Consider the following 25511-nt stretch of genomic DNA (forward strand, 5'->3'; position numbering starts at 1 on the left):
ATTTATAGTATTGTGCAACCATTACCACAATTTAATTTTAGAACATTTTTTTGTCCTGCTTGGGAGAACTCCCATACCCGCTAGCATTCAGTCTACTCTCCCTCTTCAGCAACTGGTCTAGTTTCTGTCTTTATAAATTTGCCTGTTTGGGGTTTATAAATGGAGACATGTGGCCTCTTCTGACTGGCTTCTTTCACTGACGATCATGTTTCCCAGGTTTATCCATGTTGTAGCATGTATCACTATTTCATTCCTTTTTGTCAGCAAAATAATATTTCATTCTGGCTATGCCTCATTGATCCATCATTTGATGACATTTATGAGCTTTCCACTTTGTGGCTGTTATTAATACTGCTGCTGTGAACGTTCGTGTACAGTTTCCATGTGGATGTGTTTTCCTTCCTCTGGAGGTAGAATTGCTGAGTCGTATGGTAATTCCATGTTTAAATATTTGTGAAACTGCCCAACTGTCTGCGCAAGTGGCTTCCCCACTGTACATTTTCACCAGCACTGTATGAAGGTTTCTCTTTCTCTACTGTTTATTCTTATCTGTTTCTGGTTATAGCCCCATAGTGGATTCGAAGGAGTATTTTATTCTGGTTTTCATTGGCACTTTTTTTTTTTTTTTTGCAGTTTTTGGCCGGAGTCGGGTTTGAACCCACTACCTCCAGTATAGGGGGCCAGCACCCTATTCCTAGAGCCACAGGCACCGCCCTTATTTGCGCTTTTTTAGTAATCAATGATCTTGAGCCGATTTTCAGGTGTTCATTGGCCATTTGTATATCTTTGAAGAAATGTCCATTCAGATCCTTGGCCCAGTTTTAAATGGAATTGCCTTTTTATTGTTAAGTGGTAAGCATTTTTTGATAGCCTAAAAACAAGTCTTTTATCAGATATATAACTTGCAAATATTTTCTCTCCTAATGCAGGTTGTCTTTTTACTTTCTTCCAGTAATAATTTGCAGCACAAGAGTTTTTAGTTTTGATATAGCCCAATTCATCTATTTTTTTCTTTTGTTTGTAGTGCTTTTGGTGTTAATATCTCAGAAAATACTGCCTTACATAAGATTATGAAGATTTACTTCCGTGTTTACGTATAAATGCTTTATACCTTTAGCTTCCTTTAAGTCTGTAATCTACCTTGAGTTAATTTTTTGGCATAGTGTGAAAGAATATAACTGGTTGTCCCTGCACTGTTCTTTCCCCGCTGTCCACTCTTGTAGGAAGAGATTTTTAAATACGTAGGTCAGCTATAGTTTTGAAGTACCTTCTGAACTGATGGCATAAATAATTATTTGTGTTAAGTGACTCTTCAACATTACTCACTAGGATAAGTTTTTTGAGGACACTTGAGTTCAAAGCTGGTTTGGGTGGGTGTGTACATGTGTGTGTGTGATGAACATGGGAAAAACATACCCTTCCATTTCCTATTTACTTTGAAGCAGACACTGCCACACAATTTACATATATTACCCTATTTAAATCTTACCCCAAATCCTGGGAATTATTATTAACTCCATTTTATAGACAGTAAGCTAAGCTTTGCACAGCTCAAGTAACTTGCCAAAAGTTATACTCTTTGTAAGTGACGGAGCCCACATTTGAGCTCAGGTCAGCCTGACTCTCTAGTCTGGTACTGAATACTGGGCCGGGCCTGGCACCAGCTATGTGAAATAATAATAACCAGGAGAAAGCAACTTCAAGCAGGCAGCGTGTGAGCAATCGGTAAGGGCTGTGGCCTCTGCAGATGTAGTCATGGTATATGGCTGTGAATTTCCTCGTCTCTAAGAAGGGACATTCACTCCCTCCCCTTACCTCCTGAATTACAATGAATCCCAAACAAACAGTGTTTAATTCTTAATTTACTCAGTGTATTTGAACTCCAAGAAGAAAAAAAAGAAGTCGGGGGACTTTTCCAGCATAATTTCATCATACCTTTAGGACTCAATTATATAAATCTCCCTTAATGCAAGTTCATTTGCCCAAGACATTAATACTAATGTTCCTGTTTTATTTTTCTTGTCTTACCTTTGATGAGTTTCAGGGAAAGTAACTAATAGCTGTCTGGCAGACATCCTGAATCTATGCAGTTTACCATGTATAAGACTTTTAATAAAGTTAATATATTCAATTTGGGCATCTTGAGGCAATAGATGTTGTGAATCCAAGGCGAGTGGAAATATCTTTTGATAAAAAAAAAAAAAAAGAAATATCTTTTGTACTGGGGGTGTCAATACATATTTTCCCAGAGGCTGCCCCTCCCCCCACATCTTACTCCTCCCTTCCCTGTATTGCTCTTTATCCCTTCTTACTGATGCTCCCTTGGCTTTTGGGGAAGAATTCGGGATACATGGCTTTAGAACAATGGAACATTTCCCAGAATATATTGTTTGTGTGTTTGTAATGCTATGTCCTAGTTCTTCTGTAGTCTCTGTTGAAACATGTTATTACAAAATCCCAATGTACATGTATAAGTGGAAAAAAAAAAAACAATTAGAAATGCACGTTTTGTGACCAGCTGCTCTTATTTCCAAGGCTTCCCAAAGTTTCCCTGCTGCAGCTGCGAGGGAGGCGTACAGCAGCCGTGGAGCATGCAGGGCTCTGTTCCATGTCAGCTTCCCTGGGCTTGAGTGCCCCTGGGATGGGAGTGGGGTCCTTACTGTCCTTTCCCCAGCCCCCATCTGTGCCTCCAATCCTCTGGTTCATCCTTGGACTCAAGCAGATGCATCACATGGGCTCCTGCTGTATCCATCTCCCAGTGACGGCTTCACTTGTTCCTATTCTGCGTGGAGATAAGTAGGAATTAGTGCCTTAAAAGCTTCTTTATCCACCACCCCATGCTTTCCCTCCCTCTCCCCCTACGCACTTTTTCTTGGTGGGAAAATAATGACTCAGATGGTTTTTAGTGCATAAGTGATAAAAGGCCTAATAAAAAATCCAGCAAATGATGACAAAAGACTTGGCAGGAGAAAGTCACCTTTTAAGGTCTTAGAGTGGTAGGTGAGAGTGATTTTGGACACATGAATGATTTGAAAGAGTTGAGCTAATGTGCATCTTCAGTATTTTGCACAGCTGACTCGGATCACAGTTGTGCAAAACAGGGGAGAGAGAATCTTCATGTCCTGGATGGACGCTGCACGCAGGGGGCTGGGATGCTGTCCGGCCTCCTGGGTGTTTCTCAGCCGGGCTGTGATGGAAGTTATTTTGTGACCTTCCAGGCCACACAAGGTGCAGCACTGCTGTTACTTCAATCAGGGGAAAGACACATTGTCGAGTCACATTTACTTCTGAGGTTGGCACATAAAATTTTTTTTTAAATGACCCAAACTCTATGCAGATTGTATGAAATGTTTCTCTCAATTGCTCTTCTAAGGGATCCTATTTGCAGCCTGGTGTGGTCAGCTTAGCCTGAAGTCACTGCTTAAATAACCCACTATGGACTGTCTCGACACAAACTGTCAACACCACCACTCTCTCTTCAGTCAAGCCAAGCTCTTCCTCCTCCCAATGAGACTTTCTTGTGTGTCTTTGTTCGTCTATATTACGCCTTTTAACATTTTTTGCAGCCTCAACTGGATCCAGAAAACTGCTATTTCTAGTCCATGTAGCATGTGCTATTCTCTAAGATTCTATTTTTTTCTTTTTTTTTTTTTTTGAGACAGAGTCTCACCATGTCACCCTCAGTAGAGTGCTGTGGCGTCACAGCCCACAGCAACCTCAAACTCTTGGGCTTAAGCGATTCTCTTGCCTCTGCCTCCCGAGTAGCTGGGACTACAGGTGTCCGCCACAATGCCTGGCTATTTTTGGTTGCAGTTGTGATTGTTGTTTAGCAGGCCTGGGCCAGGCTGGAACCCGCCAGCCTTGGTGTATGTGGCTGGCGCCCTACTCACTGAGCTACGGCACTGAGCCGATTCTCTGAGATCTTAATATTGTGTTTACCCAGTGTACTTAATTCTTGCACCCAATATCTTTGTGATAGCACTCATATTTGTGAAACATATTTCATATCTTCTGTCCTAACTCCTTGATTAAAGTACATTGATTATATGCATTTGCTATTTCAATTCAATTACTACAAGGGCGTTCACACACACGTTCATTTCCAGTCATTCTTCTTTTTCAATGTGTTTTCCATGTGTGTTTGTTCTAACACTTTCTTTCTGCCTTGTGGTTTATTTGGTCTGTCCTTGAGAAAGTAACAGGTGTGACTCTTACCTGCTCCAAGCTCAATGGCAGTTTTGTATTCATGCCAAGCTGTACCTGGAGGAGATAAATCTTTGCACAAATGCAGATCTCTTTGCCTTCACTCAATGTCCTTGGAGGTCTTGCACCGGTCTTCTTTGAGGCAGCGTCTGGGGGTGGAGGCTCCCTGTAGTAAAGGAGGGCAATGATTACGGCCCACCAGATGGATTTTACAGCTTCCAGTCCATTACGCGTAGTATAAAGTGAGCATCCCACCTTAGTGAGTAGGAAGCTCGCCAGGACAAAGTGACTGCCGGAAGAATGACAGTTTTTTCTCCCGGGTCGGAGGTTATGAGCATTCTTACTGATATGGTCACGTATTAATTGTGGCATCGTGGAATCTTCCTCTATAGCTTTATGCCTTAATTTCTCTTTCTAAACTTTCTATAAGGTAAGTACCCACAAATATTTTAAAAAGTTGAGATTGTAATGGGAAAATAGCAAAGGAAAGAACTGACCCTAAATGTCATCGTACATAGAAATGAAGTCGCCCAAGACTCCTCAGGAGTGAATTTTACTACGAGGCTTTGTGCGTTAGCGTTGGGGTCCATTCAAGGACTCTAGTCATTTTTGAATGTCTGGAGATTTGGCCGAGTTCAAAATAAAGTATTATACCTGCATTTTCATCTTTCTTTTTCTCACTGCTGATTTTGAGGCCCTTGTGTATTTGATGGGAAACTTAAATTGTATGCAGGATTTCTTTATAATCCAGTCATCTTCTCCTCTGTATGGACATCCAGGAAGGTTGGCGAGTCTTCTTAAAAGCACTTGGAAGGAAAGATTTGTATGCTCTTTAGAGATTAAGTGAGCTAGAAAACTCAAAGATTGGGAGGTGCCTGTGGCTCAAGGAGTAAGGGTTCTGGCCCCATATCCAGGGGGTGGCCAGTTAAAGCCCAGACCCGGCCAAAACTGCAAAAAAAAAAACACTCACAGACTGAAGCTGGTTTGAAAAGTTAAGCTCCAGAACAATTAAGCAGATTCAGAAAATGGCTAGCCTGGTCTCCTACTTTTATTATTTAAAAAAATTGTATGTAAAAAAGAGTGTGTGTGTGTATGTGTGAGAGAGAGAGAGAGAGATCTGACAATTTCAAACAAAGAGGACCGTGTTGTAAAATAGTATTGTTCTTTACTGAGCACAAGAACATCTGTGGTGAAGCTGAAAATAGGCCTGAATTTACCCTTAGATCACACTTCATACAAAAGGGTTGTTTTGTTCATTCATTCTTTATCTCATTTACTCATTCATTTATTCAGATATCTATTCTTCCAACTGAGCGATGCTGGAAGTTCCAATTTGAATAGAACAGAGTTCCTGCCCTTGAGGGGCTCAGGTTATTTTCAGCCATGTGGGTTCTCCCTGGGAAGCCTGTGTGTGCGGGTCCTCCAGGGAAAGCAGAGGAGGAAGGGGCTGATTTTATCTAGAAGGGCCCTGCTGGCCTTGACTTGTGTTTGCTGCTGAGTTTTGGTAGAGGTTGGGACAAGGAGATCAGAGCTTTGGAGAAGGGGAAAACCTGTAAAAATACACAAAGGAACTAGGTGCTGTGGGGGAAAGAAAGTGAAAGGTGGATGAAAGATGAACAGGACCTATTTTGGCATTTAGGGCTATGCTTGGATTTTATCTGCTTGGCAGTACAGGAGTCCTTGTGGGGGTTTAACCTGAGGGTGGCATGTTATCACTACATCATGTTTTTAAAAAATCTGGTGGAAGTATTCTTCCTTATTCCTGCTTTCCTATGTAATAACTCCCTGAGAAGCCTGGGCTTCATCCTGCAGGGTCTGAATCCCACGGAGAGGGGAGAAAAGGGATGAGCCACCTGCAGCGCCTTCCCCAGCTGGTGACTTTGGTGCAAGTCCTTCCCAAGTGCCCCTCTTTAGAGGCCAAAGCACTTTTGTACTGTCCTGGGAAAGGATTCTCACCAAAGATCCTACATTGTGACGGAAACTTTTGTCTTCCCCAACAATTTATTTTAGAAGTAATATCAATTTTCTCCCTTCTTTTAAGCTGGAGGCAACTGGAGTCTGAGCAGTGGATGGGCATGGAGCCTAACAACCTTAATAATATTGATAAGCACAGCTTTTCAAAAGCCATGGCTCTCTGGCGATGGCAGTGGGGCTCAGGGAGGTGGGACATTGGTTGTCTGTCGCTAGGGTCTTTGGAGAAGTTTCTGACTGAGAAAAGCTGATCAGAAGACCTGCACGGGGAGAGAGGCATGTTATTTAATTAGCTTTACAATGGGCTGACTTGAAGGCACGTGGTGGTTTTAATAGAGGGAGATAGATGTCCTTTTTTGCAGGGCTAATTGTTGGGAAAGAGCAGGGTCTTTGTTCAGGCCCAGCATGAGGGCTCTGATCTCTTGGAGCCTAGGGCTGCCCCTGCTAATAATTTTAGACAGAGCTATTCAAGGCTGCTCTGTAGAGAAAAGAACAAGAACAGTATTGTGTGTGCAGGATGACTGCCCAAAGTCACTGTGTAAAGAAAGGAGAGGGGGAAGACCCAGCCATGTGCGTTTTGGAGCAAGTCCCCATCATTTACTTGCTATGGTTGTTGGAAAGGGCAAAGATACACTTTCATCAACTTGGAGCGGAGGTGGGCTGACTTAACTAAACACCCCCCGAAAACCAATTCAGTCCTCTTTCCCAACGATGCAGCATTTGCTTTGCCAAGATGGAGCTGGCAGCTAGTGAGAAGACGTCTGGTGTTCCGTGCGGCCAGCCGTGATGGCCGGGTGCCAGGCAACGAACGCTAGTGCCAGAATGCAAATTATGTAGCTGATGCCCCTAAATAGCGAAATCTCTGTTAGTAGCAGGCGGGACCAAGAACAAGGATGGCTCTGATGGCCCAAAGGACAGGTGAGATACGTTCCCTGGGATTCTTTTGGACAGCTGGTCAGCACAGGTAGTTGACCCCAGAAGATCTGAATTCCAGGTCTCCAAGGTTGGAGGGAGTTCTACATGGGTCCAGAACTCTATCATGAAAATGCACGCACAGTTAGGTGTATGGCACAAGTTACACTATTAGAAACCTTTCAGCTGGAGAAAGAGACAGCCTGGGGAAATGTAAGATGAGATAAAAAAAAAAAAAAGAGACTTGCAGGCAGTGAAGGTTGACAGGTGTGGATTTGGGGAGCACTCCGTGTAGCATGGTACAGGGCCTGGGGTGCATTACACAGCATGTGTGGTTCTGCTAACTTACCGCCCAGCTTGAAAATCAAATGGTGAGGCCATTGCTTAAGAACCTTGAGAGCTTCTGCTTGAGTTGTGCAAAATCATTGAATAAGTAGCAAGTGTGTGATCCATCCAGAGGACAGAAAACTCAGTGTCAGAAGGAAATGAGGAGGGTGTGTGTTCCTCTCTTAATATGCAATGTACCTGTGAGCACAGGTTTGATTAGAACTTCCAAGTTGTGCCTCACACCCATATAGTGGCAATTAATCCCTTTTCCTCCAGGAGGGATGGCGTCAGGACTTATGTAATTCGCATACCCAGACGCGACATTATCTTTGTGACTATGTCATGATGTTAATGGCGTACACCAAGAGGAATTGGCTCTTTATGGAAATGCTGCACACTGAAGTTTGGATTAACATTTATGAAAAGTTGATGCTCACTAAAGTCAGAATTTTGATTAAAAAAAAAAAAATGAATGAAAGCAGCTACGAGTTACTGAGCCCTTGCTCACTTCACGCCAGGTACAGGGCAAAGGGCTCAGCACACATTCATCGCGTATTCAGTTCCCCGCCATCAGCAAGTACTTTCTCAGCTCCCTTCTCTGAATGAAGAAATGGAGGCTCTCTGAGGCCCAGGGCTGACAGCTGGACCGCAGCCTGGACGAGGCTCAGTCTTGTCCACCTACTGCCGACCTTCAGCTCTTGCTCACTGGGCTAGATTGTCTTCACGGTTATTGCAGAGTTTAAGTTTATTCTTATATTGGGAGGAAACCAAAGCCTGATACTTTCTGCTTGGCCAGAAACTGTAGATCTTTGTATGGGCTGTTTGGAAACAGGAAAGTTTGTTTGGAATTGGCTCCTCACCCCACACCTTGATTCAATTCAATTTAACACATTCTCTCCAAGGGAAATCACTAAAAATGGAAGTATCAGTGGGTTCTGGGCCTTTTCTGGATCTGCACTGGCTGGTGCAAGCTATCTGTTTTCTCTCAATGCTGTGGAATTCCCAGAAAGAAAAGTTCTTATCTTTTTGACTTAAAAAAAAAAAAAAATCTCAACATTATTTAGAATTTTTAATTCCTGGAAAGAGAGCTCTCCTGGGAACCTGTCACAGGAGGGCCGAGCGCCCTTTGTTCTTCCCTCCCACAGTGTGTGGCCAGCTCCTCTCCCCACTGAGTCCTCCCCTCCCTCCCCTCAGGGTCCCCTGGGGCTTCCCACCCTGGGTCTTTGTGTGATGGAGTCTTTCAAGGCGGCTTCCCAACCTGGGGAGAACACATGTTTCCAATCAATCTGGAGAAACACGTTTCCATTAAGAAGCAACTTCCATCTCCTTTCTAGTTTCTCCACTCTCCACATTACTTATCATGACCTACCATTTCAAGCCCTCAACTCTCGAAAGCGTTTCGCAGGCCTGATTAAATGGCGCCTTCTTGCACGTCACCCATGGTGAATTTGTGTCTCTCCTGTTCACTGACTCTAAGGGAGAAAGCTTTTCATTGTGCAGGAGCCAATCCAGGCAGATGAGATGTGAGCTGGGTCTGTTCCACCTCATGAGTCACAGGCAGGACCATCCGCTACATTCTGACTCTAGCGCGGAGCCGATGCAGGGCCCAGAGCAAGCACAGCTGGCCTCTCGGAAACTGAAGACTTCCATTTATTTTTGGCGCAAATGTGAGCTGTGAGGGAAGTTGACGTATCCCTTCTTGAGGCTGTTTCTCACCTGCTAAGTGCTCAGTAAATTCTAAACATGAATAGCCACACTGGATGCCCTGAACTTGTTTTCATGGATTTATGTTCCTGCATATTTTTGAAACTCAAATGTTGTGCACACTTCGCGGGAGAGTATACGCTCAAGAAGAGGTTTGAAGCAGCACGAGAATTTTAAAAGTGCTGAGCCTTTGCTTTCTCTGTTAGTAGATTTAGCATTGGCAAAAGTAGGGCTCATATTAATTCATGATGACACTGTGATGCTGTTTGGTGAAGGATGGTTAGGGTGGACAGGGATAGAGCCTCGAGGGACATGTTTATGGATAACTGCCATCATGTGTGCAAGCGGTGTTATATGTACTGGCTATGTAAGATGTTCTCAGTGTGACACAGTAAACGTTTTTCAGGACTCTTATACAAACCCAGTTGTGCAAGAAAGGATGTAGAATCATGTGTGTTCGTGATTGCCATTACATCTCAGGAGCACTGGAGGACCCCAACCAAACCCTTTCTTTCCTTACTTTCTAGGGTTTAAGATCAGTTTTTCTGTTGTAATATTTTGATTATTCATTAGCAGACACAAATAATTAAGTGCAGAGAGTAGTATCTACCATAGCCAGAGAGCTTAGGGCGTCTTCTCGTGCCTCTGTGCACCTGCTGGGCACAGGGACTCAGGTGACCTTTCTCTCCTATCCATTCCTAACTCCACTCTCAGCCCATTTCCCCCATTTCTACCCCTAGTCCATCCTGTTTCTCACTAGAGAGGATGCCTGTGTAGAAAACAGACACATTTCAGAACACAGTGCTTCTAGGGGCCTGACTGATTCGAGTACATTTGAGAAGGTGCTGGGCTTCCCATGAAACATGTAACCCTTTATTCTTCTCTGCAGAGATGGAGAAAGTTGAGTTCACTTTATGTATTCCTCTTATCTTACAAATAATGCATGTAACAGTTATACTTCATACCTTTGTGGCAGCCAGTGAGATAAAAGATTCAACCTGAAGTCAGAAATTCCTGAAGATTGCTTCTGAGTAGCAGTGAGGAACAGCTTGCTGTCTCAAAGGCTCAGGCTGACGCTCCAACTGCTGATTTGCTTTGTGGCGGGCCGAATGTCATTTTTTTTTTCACAAACAACTATACATGTCTACACTCAGATGAAAAGTTGAAATGAATGTTATGATCTTACCAACATTTGCCTTTAAGGGGATGAAAGGAGCATAATAAAACTTATAAAGGCTTTTCAGTTCGAAAAGAGTCAGTTGGTTACCACTTTAATCTTAAACTTTGGGCAATTTGAGTCTCCCTTTCGACAAAGCAAAGCAAAACAAAATGTCTATCTGAGCTTTATTGTTCTGTGAAGATGTTATAGGATGGTAGGAGGTGACCTATTCATTAATTAAATGATCAATGCAACTTGCTGAGTGCCTTCTGTCTTGAGCTAAACACCCTGGGGTGTAATGACAATTGGCCCTCAGTTGCTGCCTGTGGTGGGTGCAGACACACCAGGGGCCTGCCCAGGCTGCTGGACAGACTGGACAGCTGGGGATGGGGTTAAAGCTTCTGAGAGTGAAGCCAATGTCCTTGTGGGGAGGACTGAGAAATGCCCTCTCTGTTCTGTGTAGATTTGCAGCTTCTCACACCGTTGGTGACCTCCTGAGACCCTCTCCCCCTGATTCTATCCTGGATCCTTCCCTGTGCTTCCAGCCTGAGGACCTCCCCTTGATCTGTTTTTTGTAGTTCTGTGATCATCGGCTGTGTAGGACAGTTCAATTGCTTTGAAGTGTCGGGTGCTCTACCAAACCTTGGGGAATCTTGGGGACTTAGTCCCAGAGTGACAAGGACACAAGCTCACCATGTGGCTGCCTCTCTTCTCCCTGACCTCTGCTCTCAGGGGAGACCCTCCACCACAGGTGCCCATTCCCAGTCGGGGCTGTTTCTTCTCCTTCCATCCGTCTGCTCCTTGATGTCTGGGATGGTAAATGTTAATCCTTTGGGGCAATTGACTTGACATGTAAAATGAAAGTGGTGTGGAAAAGGGGAAAGGTTCCACAATGAAATTACCTTAATATAAGATTCAAACCACAACTGCAGAGAACATCCGTTTTGAAGTTTGGTGTTATCTTTGTCTCCCAAGGGAGAAGCAGGATAAAGTCAGAGGGAGGCTTTAGGCTTCCACTGGGATGGAATCACCCACATCCCTGGGCAAGGGGTGAGACCCTGTTCCCCAGGGGCACAGTGCTCCTTACCAGGGGGCTGGGTCTTTGCTTCTCCCCAGTTAATAAAGAACATCAGTTCTCCTAGCATCTGGCTAATGCCCCCATCCTTCTACCTCCTCAAGGGGCCAATTTAGGACAACTTAAATTGGCATCCAAATTGCACGATCTCCAAAAGCTCACAGGGGAGGCTCCATTCTGCATGATCCAGGCCCAGGAGGGAGCAACAATCCTAGAAAATTTGCTCAGTCTGCTTGAGGGAAGCAAACTGACCCTGGGCCTGGTGGGGGTCTTGAATCCCTGTAGCCTTCATCTGCAGCTCTTTGCCTGTTTCTGTCGGAGCCACGTCTCATTTGCTGCAGGAGGAATACGTGATGTCTAAACTGGTGGATTTTAAAATGTCGCTTGGTCTGTGGATTAGGCCAATCCATCCCACATTGTTGGGGCTGCAGATGCAGTTGAATGGTTAGTAATTATAGTCTGAAGAAACTGCAGACAGCAACACAGCCAACCCAGACCCTTTCTCTTCTGACAGCCCACGCTAAGCTGTCTCCACAGGGAATGGTTGTGTGGCTATCCTGCAAGGCATTCGCCCAAAGACAACACCGCCAGGGCAGGGAATCCTGCTGCATTTCTAGAAATTGAGTCTGTTCATCTGTTCCTATGTCCATGGCACCCAGCTTTGTGTTTCAGGGATGTCTAATAATGGATGAGGCTGAATGGCAGTGACTTGACAAAGTGAAATCTGTAAGGAGATTCCAGAGAGGAGGGCAGAGATTGGGTTGGGGGACTGCCACCTACCTGTCACACGTGACAGACCCAAGACCGAAGGTTCTGTCTCCAAAGAGGCCCCACCGATATGCTTTTCCTTCAGTATTTGAACTGTCCCTTTTCTGTGACTCTTAAATACCAATCTTCAGTGCTGAGATTTCTCAAGGGAGGCTGATGCTGGGAGAGTCCCCATTCCCGAACTGAAGAAGGGAATTGAAGAGATTTGAAAATTAAACATTGTAGTTGTCCCAATATCTCCCTGGAGACAGTTCAATTAAATTGAGGATTCAACCTACTTTGCAAAGGGATGGCCGGACAGAGGGATTTAAAGTGATTTCCTGTCATACATAATATACCCTACACTGGATCTTAACTATGGTAATCAAATACTTATTCTGACCTAGACACTGTGCTAAAAGTTTTATGTGAATAATCATCCAAGTAACCTTAAAAGGTAGGTGCTATTTGTTACCCTAACTTGAAAGGTGGAGGACTTGAGGTTCAGGATTATTTAAGCGATTTATGGGTGGTGGTAATTCAGCCCGTGAGTGGGTGGAGTTAGAATTTGAACTTCAGTGTTATTCCAAATCCCGCACTACTCACCCTCATCCTTATTACAGAGAACTTTCCAGGGCAATTAGACCTCCAAGTTCCCCCCCTGCCCTCCTCCTGTCTTCCCTCCTAGCTCATTGTTTATTGTGCCTTCTGAACAATAGCCGAAGAGTCTCTATGGAAGGGTAGGGAGAGCTGGGGTGATTTTATTCCCTGAAACAGAGATGAAGTATGACATGAAATGGTTAAGTGGCTTTGGTGAGATCACAGAGACAGCCTGCAGTCAGCAGCAGCACAGTCTGAAATGTGGGTTCCTGAGCTGACCCCCCAAGCCTTTTGGCATCCCAGTTTAAGCGGATTATTTTAATTATCCATCCTCTTCTGATTTACCATTCTATTGCTGCCTGATAAGGGCAGATAGTGAAGCCCCAGGTGTTTTCCTTCCCCCAGTGTGCTTCTTAATGACCAAACTTATCACACAGAAACCACTTGCTCTGGAGGTGAGCTTTCGAAGCCTGTTTCTGCATATGGCAGGCGTTGCTGCCTCTTCTCAGAGAAAAACGAGACCACAAATGCAACACAGACAGGTTGTTGTTAATTGAGGGCTTTTTTTTTTTTTCTAAATCTTACGTTTATACCAGTAAATCAACATCTGTGAGTCATGAACTGGTTCTGGATCAGCCGTTAGCGGTCTGAGTGTTTTTGTTCCTGCCTTCGATACAGCATATTTTAGCTCAAAAACTCAGAAGAAATGCTTTGTTTTATTGACGTTCAAGACCCAGGAGCAGGCAAATAACATTCTAGAGCCCTTCTGGAGAGAGTCTGTCTTCCATGATTGTTTAAAATCAGGTGTATATTTCTATTTCCTTTATACTGAGGTTGGAGTGGAGTTCAGGGAGGAACATAAAGGAGAAAGTTTATGTTTTTTACACGCACCATGTATTTGAGAGAATTTCCATACAGAGGTGACTATTTTCTTGCTGTTAGTGAAGTCTAGCTTCACACTCCTGTTCCTCGACTCCTGCAGACTTTTCTTATGTTGACTTGATGTTCCTCCTCTAAGCCGTCTCAGCACTTGGTTGATGTAATTAGCTAAAGCCTAAGGAATGCTTAAAAATACAATTGTTTTCTCCCAATTGCAGGAGGAGCAGACTGCTGCATTACAAGGAAAAGCAAACAAGTACTTCTTCGGTTGATTTTTCTTTCCTGAGGGCCTTAAAAGTCAGGTATAGTCTTGACATATCTTGCCCAAGTGGATGGAAGGCAAGGTTCAGCTGCTCTTGTTTTGCTGGTAGGAAAACTGAGGGACATGAGTGCTGGGGATAGAGATTTTGCTCCCCTGAGAAGGACATAGGGCAGACCGAGATGCAGAATTGCTCTCATCTTTCACTTCATCTTCACAAGCCACGGTGTTTCAAACCCAGTCATGGCATTAGGAAGAGCTGGTGGCCAAGCAGAAGCCCATGGGCCTAGAAAGCTGATAGGCCATCACTCAACACATACATGTATTTTATTGAGTATCTATAATGTCTTAGGCGCTGGGCTAGGCATAATTATTCAGGATATAAGATAGAAATGTCATTTAAAATCCATATGAATTTAGAAAAATCTATGTATGTCCAAAAGACAATACAAATTCATTTTTCGACACTGGTTAACTAAGTATGGCACTAACAGGCTAATTTAGTTTTTAACATCCCACATATGTAAAAATATTTTAACCAGACTTTATTAATGCTCCTTGTGTTAAAGTTTCAACAAGCTCCAAGATTAGATGTGCAGTTCTGGATAGCATAAATATTCATAATTAGTATCATCTAGAAGTAACCTTCCTGGCAGTCCGTGCAGGGCCCCTGGCTCTTCCCCCAACCCTCTTGCTTTGCCCAACCCTATTCCTTCATTGGGCACTCCAGTATTTTAAGTTTCTGTGCTTTGGGCTTAGAGAAAGGATGATTGACTCCCCGAGTTGTCACTGTTGAAGAATTAGAAGGAATAACTTTCTTCACTGGGAGAGTGGAACGTGTTTACAGTTTAATCATGGTGGACTCCCTTAGTATCTAATTTTGGTGGATGTTAGCAGCAATGTTTATGCTAGCCTGGGGAAGAAAGCTGGGGAGCAGACAGCGGAAGAGAGAAAGAAGTTGTTCTGAGGAAGCTGCATTTCAAAATAAAGTACTCACACATTGATTAAAAAAATACCAGCACTTTCTTAAAACAATATCAACAAAATTCCCCAAAGCAGCTCTCGGTTTGCTCATTCTTCTTTTGCGTTTTCATGGCGAGTAAGGCAGCACTGATTCAAGAATCCTTTTTTTTTTTCCTGCATGTTTGAATGTGCAAATGTACAATTCATTCATCAGCTGTTTCCCTAAGCTTTTCCCAGGACCAAAAGTGTCTGTTCTTGTCATCTGGAGGCCAGGATTGTTTTCTCATACCTTTTGGAAACACAGCTGGATTGTAACAGTCTTTGTCCTTTCAAAAATTAGGGTTCTCACATATTTTCCTCTGGTCAACGAGGAGGGGAATAATCAGGAGCAAGAGAGTTTTCTGTTCCTGGTTTCTTCCCTGATGTGCTGTGGGAAACATGCAAGTTACTAATGCTTCAAGGAGAGAGAAACACACATACAGAGGCAAGCAGGTGTGTTAAAACTCACCAGAGGCAGAGGTTACAGTTATAACCAAGTGGTGGGAGTTCAACACAAGCTTAGAAATCAGGAAACAGTATTAAAAATAGCTTCTCTGAAGTCGTTCAGGAAGATTTATGTTTATAATCTTCTACTTCATCAAAGACGAATCTCAGTGCCCGGCGGTAATTATGTATGTACCGCTACAAGTACTGGTCCATCCGCGAATTAGGACAAAATAGCTCCATTTATAATAACCAGTGTATCAGGGGCACATCATGACTGATTCGGGTTCGTGTTGTTTTATCTCAAGTGTTGGGAGTTGGCAAATACGTGACCCAGGCATGCACGGTGACTCCCTAGGGCCGACAGCGAGGCACCGGAATCCAACCTCCTGCACTTGGCATCACTTTCTTGGTGGTAGAGGTGTTGGGAGGGCAGAGCAGAATTTGCGACATTTTAGAGGAGCAGAATAATTAGAAAGTACAGCTTCTCCTTCCACCCAGCCACTGCTGTAGGCAAATTGAAGCTAGTGGAAGGAGGCCTATGGCTGGGTTCTAGTTTGGGGTCCCCATTCTGGACTCCCCCACCAACGCAGGAGCGTCTGGGGGTCTCCAGTAGACTGTGTGGGGCTGGGTCCTGATCAAGCCAGTACAGCATTATTTCCGTTCACCAAGGCTGTCCCTGTCCCTAACCATTTCACAGTGGGCTCTGAAAAACGCAAGGCTTCCCCCGAAACAGTCAGAGACTCTGCCGGGCCGGAGTCCAGGGTTCGCATCGCCCTCGGAGGACACTGGCTCGCGGACCCCGCGCCACCCGCGCGCTCGGCCCCGGGTGCACATGCCTCACGTCCTGTGTGTCAGGCTGTGTGAATGAACGACGCACACGCACTTGGAAAACTATGCCGTTACTGGGAGTGGGCAGGAGCCGCTGACCAAGCCCTCAAGAATGCGTGGAGAATCAGACGGACTTTCCCGAAACGGCCGGCCGCGCGCTCGGGAACCCGGCCCAGGGACTGGGCGCAGCGCTCCCCGGCGGCCGCGCGCTCCGGCCCCGCCCCGCCCCGCCCCGCCCGCCCGTCCTTCCTTTCGCTTTGGGCCGCGGGCGGCGATTGGCGGCCAGAGCTTGGCCCGCCCACCCCGGCCCCGCCCCCGGCCCCGCCCGCCTCGGCCCCGCCCCTCGCTCTCCCCGCCCAGCGGACATCGCCGGGCCGGGACGCGCGGACCCCGCGGCGGAGACGCGGCGCCGGGAGAAACGCCCAAAGAGGAGGGGAGAGCGCGGGCGGGAGAGAGGGAGGCGAGCGCGGTCGGGAGAGAGCGAGCGAGAGCGAGAGCGAGCGGAGCAGCCGGCGGGCGGCGGGGAGCGGGCGCGGGCGAGGCCCGGGAAGGAGGCGCAGGCGAGGCGCGGCGAGCTGGGACCGAGCGCGCTCACTTCTCCGCCAAGTGCCAACTTCCCCGAGAGCGCCGGGCGCGCACCGTCGGGGCGCCGGGGAAAGTCAGCGGGAATTTGCGATTTGGGGGAAGAAAGTCGGATTTCCCCCTCCCGTCCCCCTTCCCCTGTTACTAATTCCCATTAAAAAGAAAAACAACAACAGTAACAGCAAAGTTGCTATAATCCCGTCTGTCCCCCACTCCTGGCACCATGAAGGCGGCCGTCGATCTCAAACCGACTCTCACCATCATCAAGACGGAAAAAGTCGATCTGGAGCTGTTCCCCTCTCCGGGTGAGTGGCGACTGCCGAGGCCCCCACTGCGCCCTCGGCCGGAGGCCTGGGGTCCTCTCCATTCTTGCCCCCGCTTGGCGGCTCCCTTTGGGCCGTGCGTTTCTGCGGGGGATGCTGTTGGGCGCTGGAGAGAGGAGGAGGACTGTTGGTGGCCGGAGACCCTTGCTTTGGGGGACGGTGTTTATTTTCACAGCTGTGTTTTTGTGAGTAGTGGGAAATAGCTTATAGAATTTCCAGTGGACACCGCTCCACCCCGTTCTTACTTTTAGACTTTCCCCAATGAGTGAGAACTCTCTGGCCTTGTTCCTCCACGTTAGGGGAGAGGATGGACACTGCCTTAGAGGACATCAGCCCTTGACCCTGCATGGGAGCTGGATGGCCCTGGGCTGTCTAACTGCCCACTTTCATGCAGATTTCCAAGCGATGGCCTGTCTCCCTCCAATGCCCCTGTCACATGTCCTTTGCTGTTTTGGCCTTCTTCTCTGGGTTGAGGGTAAGGAGGTGGGAGGAGAATTTAAAATTATCCCCTTAGCTGTGGGGCGCATCTGATCTGTTCCTGCAGGTTACTGAGTTTTCCCTATTTCCAATATGCCAGTTTGTCCTCTGGTACCAAGAACCTTAGAGGAAGGAAGGCATCCTAACCCCAAACGTGTGCTTGGTTGGTGATATTGTCCAACTCTTTGATTTGTGTGGATTTGAAGAAGATAAAGATAAAGGAAATACATTTTATCTTAGACGCTGATTTTGGTGCTAAGCGGCTCCCTAGAGCTCCGGCCCTACAGACTTCCCAGAACAAATGCAGTTTGGGAAGAGGGGAAAGACGCTTTCTTTAGAATAGGGAACAGCCAGTTATCCTTAGAGAGTGGTAATTGGAAGGCAAAGATGGACAGATTTAGAGAGAAGGTGATGCATTCTGGAAAATAATTAATGACACTAACATGCTTCTCTGTTGTATGTGATTCTCGGTGAAAGCTGGTTGCTGTTGTCCTAGTTAACACTTTGCCTCTGACATAATTAGCTGCTTCTTTTAACCCTTTTTAATCTGCTTAATTTTCAATACAAGCCAGAATTTCATCATTCTGAGATTCTTCAGAAGTTTTAATAAAGACATAGAGGTCCTGCCCACCGCCCCCCCCCAACACTGAACCCCAGGACTGCAGGGTATATAGAAGCCTAAGGTTATTTCTTGCCACAAGGATAATGATGTTCAGAACAGCCCTGAGAGAGACTAGAACCACAGAGACAGTTTGGGCCCTTAGAGCTACAATTCAGAAATAATGTTGCTTACGATGGCGGCATTGGGGTTTGAGGAAGCCAGAATAAGTTCTGTTTGTCATAATTAATTCAAACCGTGTATAGAAGAGGAAGGGTAGTTCACAGCAAAGACTTAAATGCAACGGATGGGTCTTTTCTCTAAGAGTGGCTTGTTTATATATGTTGTTGTGAGTGTTTATGGGAAGAGAGAGATGTGGTCATCTGGGAAATACAGTGTAGCTGTGTTGGCTCATGTACCTACAATGCAGTTTTCATGCTGGGGATGAGAAAGAGCCCCTGGCAACACATGTTTTAGATCACAGTAAATTGCTGAAGCATTTTTTTTGACAATTTAATGTTAAGTGTTAGAGATTTAACGTATAAGGTGCTATTATTTCAGTTGTTGATAAAAAGAAGCCCTGAGCAAGTCACTTTCTTTGGCTTTCTCATCTGGAAATAGAGAGGGTATAAGGCTGAAATGGTACAGTCACCATTTGTTGTGAGAAGCACCTTACAGAGGCTCTCTTCTTCAGAAAAGATTTCCAAGTCACCCATCAGGTTTTGGAAGTGACTTTGGTACCATGCAATTGCAGCCACTGGAAGAAACTGAGCTGTTGTCTGCCATTCATTGTAAGGGAATTTGATTTCTAGCACTATTGTTTATTTTCTTGGGAAAAAGAGAGAAACTTGAAAATATATGTGAAGTATAAGAACGAGGCTTTAACTAAACTTTTTCTGGACTTGCTTATATGCACATATTATACCCATATTGCAGAGAGGAAAGTAGAGACATGGAGAAAGTAAACTTCAATAAAAATATCTTGTGAGCTAGTGGCTGAAGTGAAATTAATCCCTATTTCTAACTTCTCAATGTATATTGCCTTGAGGAATATTGCAAGTTACCTTTGAAAAGCTCAGCGAAGAAGCTTCGATTGAGACTTAAACTTGCAGGCGCTGAGACAGAAGGAACATTGGTGAGGGCTGCCGGCTTTTGTTAGAAGGACAAGACATTGGCTAAGTGGGGATTTGCTTTGCCCATCAGACCATATAGGACATGTGTTTAAAGTTTAACTTCTTACAGTGTGGCTTTGTATCCACAGCTGTGACTTAAATATTTGTCAGAATGATTTCTTTGGGTTGCTTAGTTGCTTATGTGTAGAGGCCACTAGTGTGGGATCTTATCTGGCTTAAATGATTAAACCAGAATTTCCTCCCTAACCCCTCCCAAATTGATGAGAGCCAAAGAGAGGCCGTGGAGAAGTAGGGTGTCCAAACAGGACTTGAAGGACCTGGACTATTTGCTTTGTGCTAGGACCCGACCAAGGACCTGATCAAGATCTTTTATTTGCTTTTATTGTACTTTGAGACTTCACAGGATTTTGACAGTCTTAAGGATCAAATTAACATAGACGTCGAATGAACATTGGAATTGAATTTTCCTTGTCCATGTAAAGTGACATATACTGTTTGATTGCAATGGGTGTGATTGCAAGATTCTCAGATCTTAAATAGGCTAGAAATGAACATCACTATTGGGTTCACTCCTGGCTTTCTCCTAGTGTGAATGCTGCTAAGAAGGGGTCCCAGGCTAGTGCCAAAGCAAACACTTCCCAAGCTGCTTAATTATTCCTCTGCTTTGCCACCTCATGTGCGAATGAGAGCAGTTCCGATTTTGGATATTTGCCCTTTTATAAGAATAAGAGGCTCAGGCCCTCTGCCTACCACACCACACGGAGACCACAGGGCATCAAGACCGCAGCAGAGGGCGTCTGTCCGTGGGGACTGTATTACCCTTGGAGATAGAAAGCAGCTTTGTCCTTGCTCCTCTTAGTGAGTCTTGGTTTCTTCATCAGCGTGGACAAGGAGAAGGGCAGAGCTGCCCACATTTTCGGTCACTTGCTTGCTGTGCTTCCACATTCTGGCCGGCCATGCTCCATTAGTGACCAAAGAGCCTCCTGGTTCAGGGCAGGGACTCTGGGGCCAGCCTCTGGGTGTGAATCCCAGCCTGGCCACTTAGTAGCTGTGTGACTTTGGACAAATGACTTAATCTCTCTGTGCTCCACGTCTTCATCTGTAAAACAAATGTAACGGTCCTGCTTCCTAGGGTTGTCGTGAGGATTAAATTTGCAAATGTGTGCAAAACCTTGAAATAGTGCCCGAGGGGTGTAAGTGCTGTTTAACTGTTCCCTAGAAAACAAATCATGGAAAATGATTCTGACTGGTGTAGAATTTTTAGAAGCCCTTGGAATGTCTGTTGGGGGTACGGTGGTTGTATCATGCACTTCCTCTAATCTGTTATTTGGGAGGGAAAGAAAAGTTAAAGAGATGCGGGGAGCAGAGGCAGTGAGCAGGAACTTCCAGAGTGTCTTGAGGTCCAGCTGTCACAGGAGCACAGGAGTGGGCTGCTACGTTAGGTAGTGGGCCTTGCTGGTGTCAACTCCCAGCAGAAAAGGCATCAAGTCCAGGGGAAGGGGGAGCATTTGCAGGGTTGGTGAAAAAGTTGAGTTTTTCAATTATGCAGGTGGAGGACTACATCATGTCCAGTTATAATAAAGCATCTCACGTTTTATTTATTTATTTGGTTGGCAGAGCTTGCATTCCTGGCATTTTTGGTTGGTTTGTGTTGCTGTTTTTTTGTCTGTGTAACTTCTTTTTTTTTCTCTTAAAGAGGCCAGACCACCCTGTAGGAACGTCATCTCCCTCTAAGAGACAAACCAGCCCGTGGTCAACCTCGCAGAGCCCCACTTGCTCTGGCCTCCATCAGAATCTCTGCAAACCTGAGAGCTGATTAGTCTAGGGCAGGGTTTTTTCCAGGAAGGAGTGCCCCCATTTCAGAGTACAGTGAGTAACTCTTCAGGGGCTGCAGTGATGTGTGGCCGCAGTTGTCTCTCCAGTCTGTGTAATGAGGAGCCTTGCCTTCCAGGACCTTGCACTGAAGGTAGACTCTGGCCATTCAAAAGTCCCTGGAATATTTCTGAAATGCATACTGAGCCTGTGGTGTGTGCTGGGCACGGTCATGGAAAAGGGCACTTTTATATTTCATACTTTCTGTAGGGTGGGGAAGGCCTTATTTTCTCTGTTTTTCAGAGGAAAATGACATCCAAAGAGATGCATACTTTGCCTGAGGCCACGCACTAGACACTGGTGAGACGGAGGCATTTTGTTTTTAAAAATAAAAGCACCATGTTGTTTTCAGAAACTCAGGACATTAAAACATGGGCCTGTGAGAAGGCCCTGCCTGTGAGAAGGCCCTGCTGGTGCTTTGGGGCCTGAAGAAATATAGTGGTGCCTAGCTGGCCCTGAATCAGGTATGGTCACTGGGCCTGGTGCTCCCTTAGGGAAAAGGGCTGTCCCCAGGCCTGGCAGTCCAGTTACGATGCTTTAGGAAGATGCCCAACCAGCAATGCCTTCTTCAGATTGCAAAGCAGAGAACCAGGATTCTCGTTTTCAGATGTCATGGCTCTGTCTCAGGCGAGAGGTGATGGTGTTTACTTCCAGAACCAGCCCTTCCCTGAGCCTCCAGGCTCTTCTCAGGTTGTTTCCTTCATCACTGACATGACTGTCCACTGATGGTCCCACAGTCTGGATGAGGAGGGAGTGGTTGGCAAACTCATTCTTTTGCTTGAGACAATTGAAGTTTAATTTTCTGCTTGCAAAGAGGCCATGGGTAGTTCTATTTACTGTCTTTGCCTCACAGAAATTTTGTTTTTTCCCTTGAATAGTTTTTCTTAAGTCCATTCTATGTGGCAAGGGTGGAAGGAAGGCCAGCCCCAGGATTCCCCTGTGGACCTGCTGGCCTTGGCTCATGGTTCCCTGAGAAGCAGGTACCCTGAGTCCAGGCTTGAGGAATTAGCTCCTTTCTCACTGCATTATGGGGAGTATTTTGTTAAATGGTGGGTGCACTTGGGCCCCTGTGGTGATCAGGGAGAGGAATTTGCATGTGAACAGCACAACCTCCTTCCTTGGTGTTCTGGTATTCTAGGCCCACCCTTGCCTCACAGCTGTGAAGCTGTTCTTAACTCAGGGTTAGGAATGTCAAGGCTATCCCCAAATTTCTCATTTTTACGTGTCATGTGTCTCTAGCTACTTTTTGCCTTTAAAATTTTTTTTCACTTGGGTTGAAGATATCTTTTTTTTTCAAAACTTTAGTGGATATTTTCCAAATTGCACAAACAGGCTATTTTGAACTTGGCTACTTTTCTAAAGCTGTGTTACCTTTTCCTTTTAAATATATAGTTTATAATCTTCACACAGATTCAGAAAGAAACAGCTCTGCAGTGCAGGGTGTGGCAGAGAGCCATGCTTACACAAATGCATTCAAAATATGGCCATTGGAGCTGTAAATATTTATTGATTATTTGGCTAATTCTGCCATTTCCCCCAGGTGCTTTCCAGTTTCTGCTGCTCGGAATTAAGCCTGTCGCTTGACCTCCAAATGTTGCTTCTACTGCCTCTTCAGTTTTTCTTAGTTCTTTTCTGTAGTGTTTTGTTCTGTCCCCGAGGGTTGTAGATTATTGACTCAGATCGAGTGGGGAGACCCAGAATAGCATTAGAATTTTAGGCAATTAGATTTTAGATCCTGATGGTGTATAGATAGGGAGATCATATACCAAGTGGCATTATTGATAACCATACCAGAATGGAGACATTAATGGCTGTCCCCCCCGCCCCCCCCCCCAGACCAGAGTCACCCTACTCAGACTCTAAATCTGAGCACTAAGACGCCTTAGAGCAGTGGTTCTCAACCTTCCTAACGCCGCAGCCCTTTAATACAGTTCCTGTGGGTCGCGACCCACAGGTTGAGAAGTTCTGCCTTAGCATATCTTTTCTCATTTGGCAATCCTAGGGCTTCGATCATCCAAAGTAAGTTGACAGGACCAGATTATGAGTTTGAAGCAATTCAAATTCAGTGTGGTTTCCCCCCCAACCATGGGTTATGTTTTTAAATTGGTTTTTGATGCACAATATAATATTTCTCAGCGCCTGAGAAACAACTCAAAATCAACCTCAAACGCGTTTACTTCAAGTGTCTGAAACCTCTCAGTAGCTTTGGGTAGCTGAGATAAGCTGCTCCTTTTTGCTTTTCAGGGGTCTGTGGAGAAACTAAACATTCTGCAGGGAGAGAGAGAGAAAGAATGTACTTTAGAGCAGAGGGAAGTGTCATCATTACACAGTGAAGACAATTAAAATTGTGTCTTTTGTTTTAATGTTTATCCAAGATGCTGAAGTTTTACTGTTGGGATAAAAAGGGCAAAAAAAAAAAGTGTTTTGGGTTTTGTTTTTGTCTTTTTTTTGTACCATTAAAGTGGGCAAAAACAAAAAGTAAAAAACAAGCCTTCATTCTTCAGGAAGGGAGGAAGGGAATGATGGGTTCAATTGCAACATCCTTTTTGGCTTAAAAAAAGACGAGAGAGAAAGAAGAATGAGACCAGGAAAACAGTCGGAGAGTATGAAAGATGTGAGAGCGAGGGGAGAATGAACAAAAGGAAATGATAGAGAAAGGAACACAGGAACTTAGGTGATATTCCACGGACTCTTGGAAAGCTCCCCGCTGGACCCAGCATCATCCTTGGCTGGGAATTCCTGTCTCCGTGGCCTGCTGGGCAGTCTCGAGTCTGCTGTTCCCACTCCGTTTGTGTGGCCACTTCTGAATACCTCAAACCCCTCACAGCTGGTCAGGACAACTCAGATGAACTCTTCTCTGTGTGCTGAAGAGACACACTTGGAAGGACCACTGTTGGATTTATGGAAATGTATGTGGATGAATGAATTATTTGCCTTGTCTGTGCCTGTTGTACCCTTCTTGCAACAGTTCTGGGCTCTGACAGTGTCATGAGTCCACTTCATGGAGACCACGGCACTTCTGAAGCATCTGACGGAGGTATCAGGACAGGGAAGGATTATTTTCCCAGTGTGGGAAGAATGCTACAAGTTTGGGATGAAAGACAGAAGTATGGGCCAGGACCTAAAGAGCATTTCGAATCTCGGGGTCAATTTTGCCTTTGAAAGTAAGGAGAGTTTAGGGGCAGAGCAGTGTTACTGAACAGGCTTATCAGAGAGGTTTTTTTTTTTTTTTTAGGGGGGGTTATTATTTTCCCCTCCCACTCATACTGTTAGTTGTTAGAAACTCTATATCAGTTTATCAGAATAAGCGTTAAACCTCAGAGAAGATGACAAAATCAACCAGAGACATATTTTCAAAGTATAAATGGAAAAAAATCTCTTAACCCTAGTGTGTGTTTGTAGATCATATTTCTGAAGTATTTTGGAACCCACACTATGTACCAGGGGCTGTACCTGTTCTTAGTTCATGACTTTTTTGTGCAGTTACAATTTTGTGCTTGGATAATTCATTACCATCTTTCATGTACAAAATGTTGTTGAGTCTAATTTTAAGATACACTTCAGAAAATTGATCACAGGAGTGTCTGCTACAAGACTTTTATCCTGCTAGTTTTTATATATGGTTTTCCCTTTTGATATTTCTTGCTAACAATTTAAGTTAATGCTGTACATTACAGTGTAGACTGTCTCACGTCATTCATGAACAGAATGAAAGGAAGAATCATAAATGATAAAGGAGGCCGCTCAGCATTGTGAGACTATACAAAATAATTAGAGTGTCTGCTGGGGTGGGGCTGGGGGGGGGGTCATGGCTGGCTGGAGAGTCCAAAGGTTGGTTCAAGCCGTCGCTTTGTAACTGTTTGTCTCTGTGACACTGGGCAAGTCCGTGCATTTTTCTTCACCTCATTTTCTTCATCAATTAAATAAATTAATTGGAAAAAATGACCTGTAAGATTTTTCCTAACACTGATACTTGATGACTTTAGGTAACAATTAAAGTAACTGAGGCTCAGGGCATATGTTGTCATTCAAGGGGTAGGTAAAATGGGGATGTTTTCATCCTAATTTCCAAATTTTGTTAATCACAATTCAACTATTGGGGAATTCTGGGTGCCTTTGTAAAGGGTGACTTCCACGGACAGATGTTAGGATTTGCTGCCAGCCTTGCTCATCATTGGGGAAACATTGTCACTGTTTCAGAAGTGGCCACATAAACTCAGAATGGAAACAGCAGACCTGAGGCTGCCCCCGAGGCCACCCGAGAATTCCAGTCCAGATGGGGGCTTTCCCAAAAGTCTAGGAAATATCATTTAAACTCTTTCATTCCTTTTCTCGTATCCCCTATTGTTCGTTTTTTCATTAGTTCTAGGTTCTGTTTTACTTTCTTAGTCTTTTCCTGTTCCTCTTTCTTTT

General features: G+C 45.0%; 1 protein-coding gene across 3 annotated transcripts in view; it reads left to right on the forward strand.

Moving 5' to 3' along the window:
* ETS1 (ETS proto-oncogene 1, transcription factor) overlaps window positions 1-25511 on the forward strand; it is a 126361-nt gene that overhangs the window by 45768 nt on the left and 55082 nt on the right. For 2 of the 3 annotated variants that reach the window (XM_053594251.1, XM_053594252.1), the window contains exon 1: window positions 16499-17000. The exons of the other annotated variant lie outside the window; for it this stretch is intronic. In XM_053594251.1, the coding sequence (XP_053450226.1) occupies window positions 16919-17000 (82 nt within the window). In that variant the 5' untranslated portion in view covers window positions 16499-16918. Of the gene's footprint in view, window positions 1-16498; window positions 17001-25511 lie in introns of those variants that run through there. 3 annotated transcript variants of the gene reach the window in all.

The sequence above is a fragment of the Nycticebus coucang genome, chromosome 6 (assembly GCF_027406575.1).
Source record: "Nycticebus coucang isolate mNycCou1 chromosome 6, mNycCou1.pri, whole genome shotgun sequence".
In the NCBI taxonomy this organism is placed as follows: domain Eukaryota; kingdom Metazoa; phylum Chordata; class Mammalia; order Primates; family Lorisidae; genus Nycticebus; species Nycticebus coucang.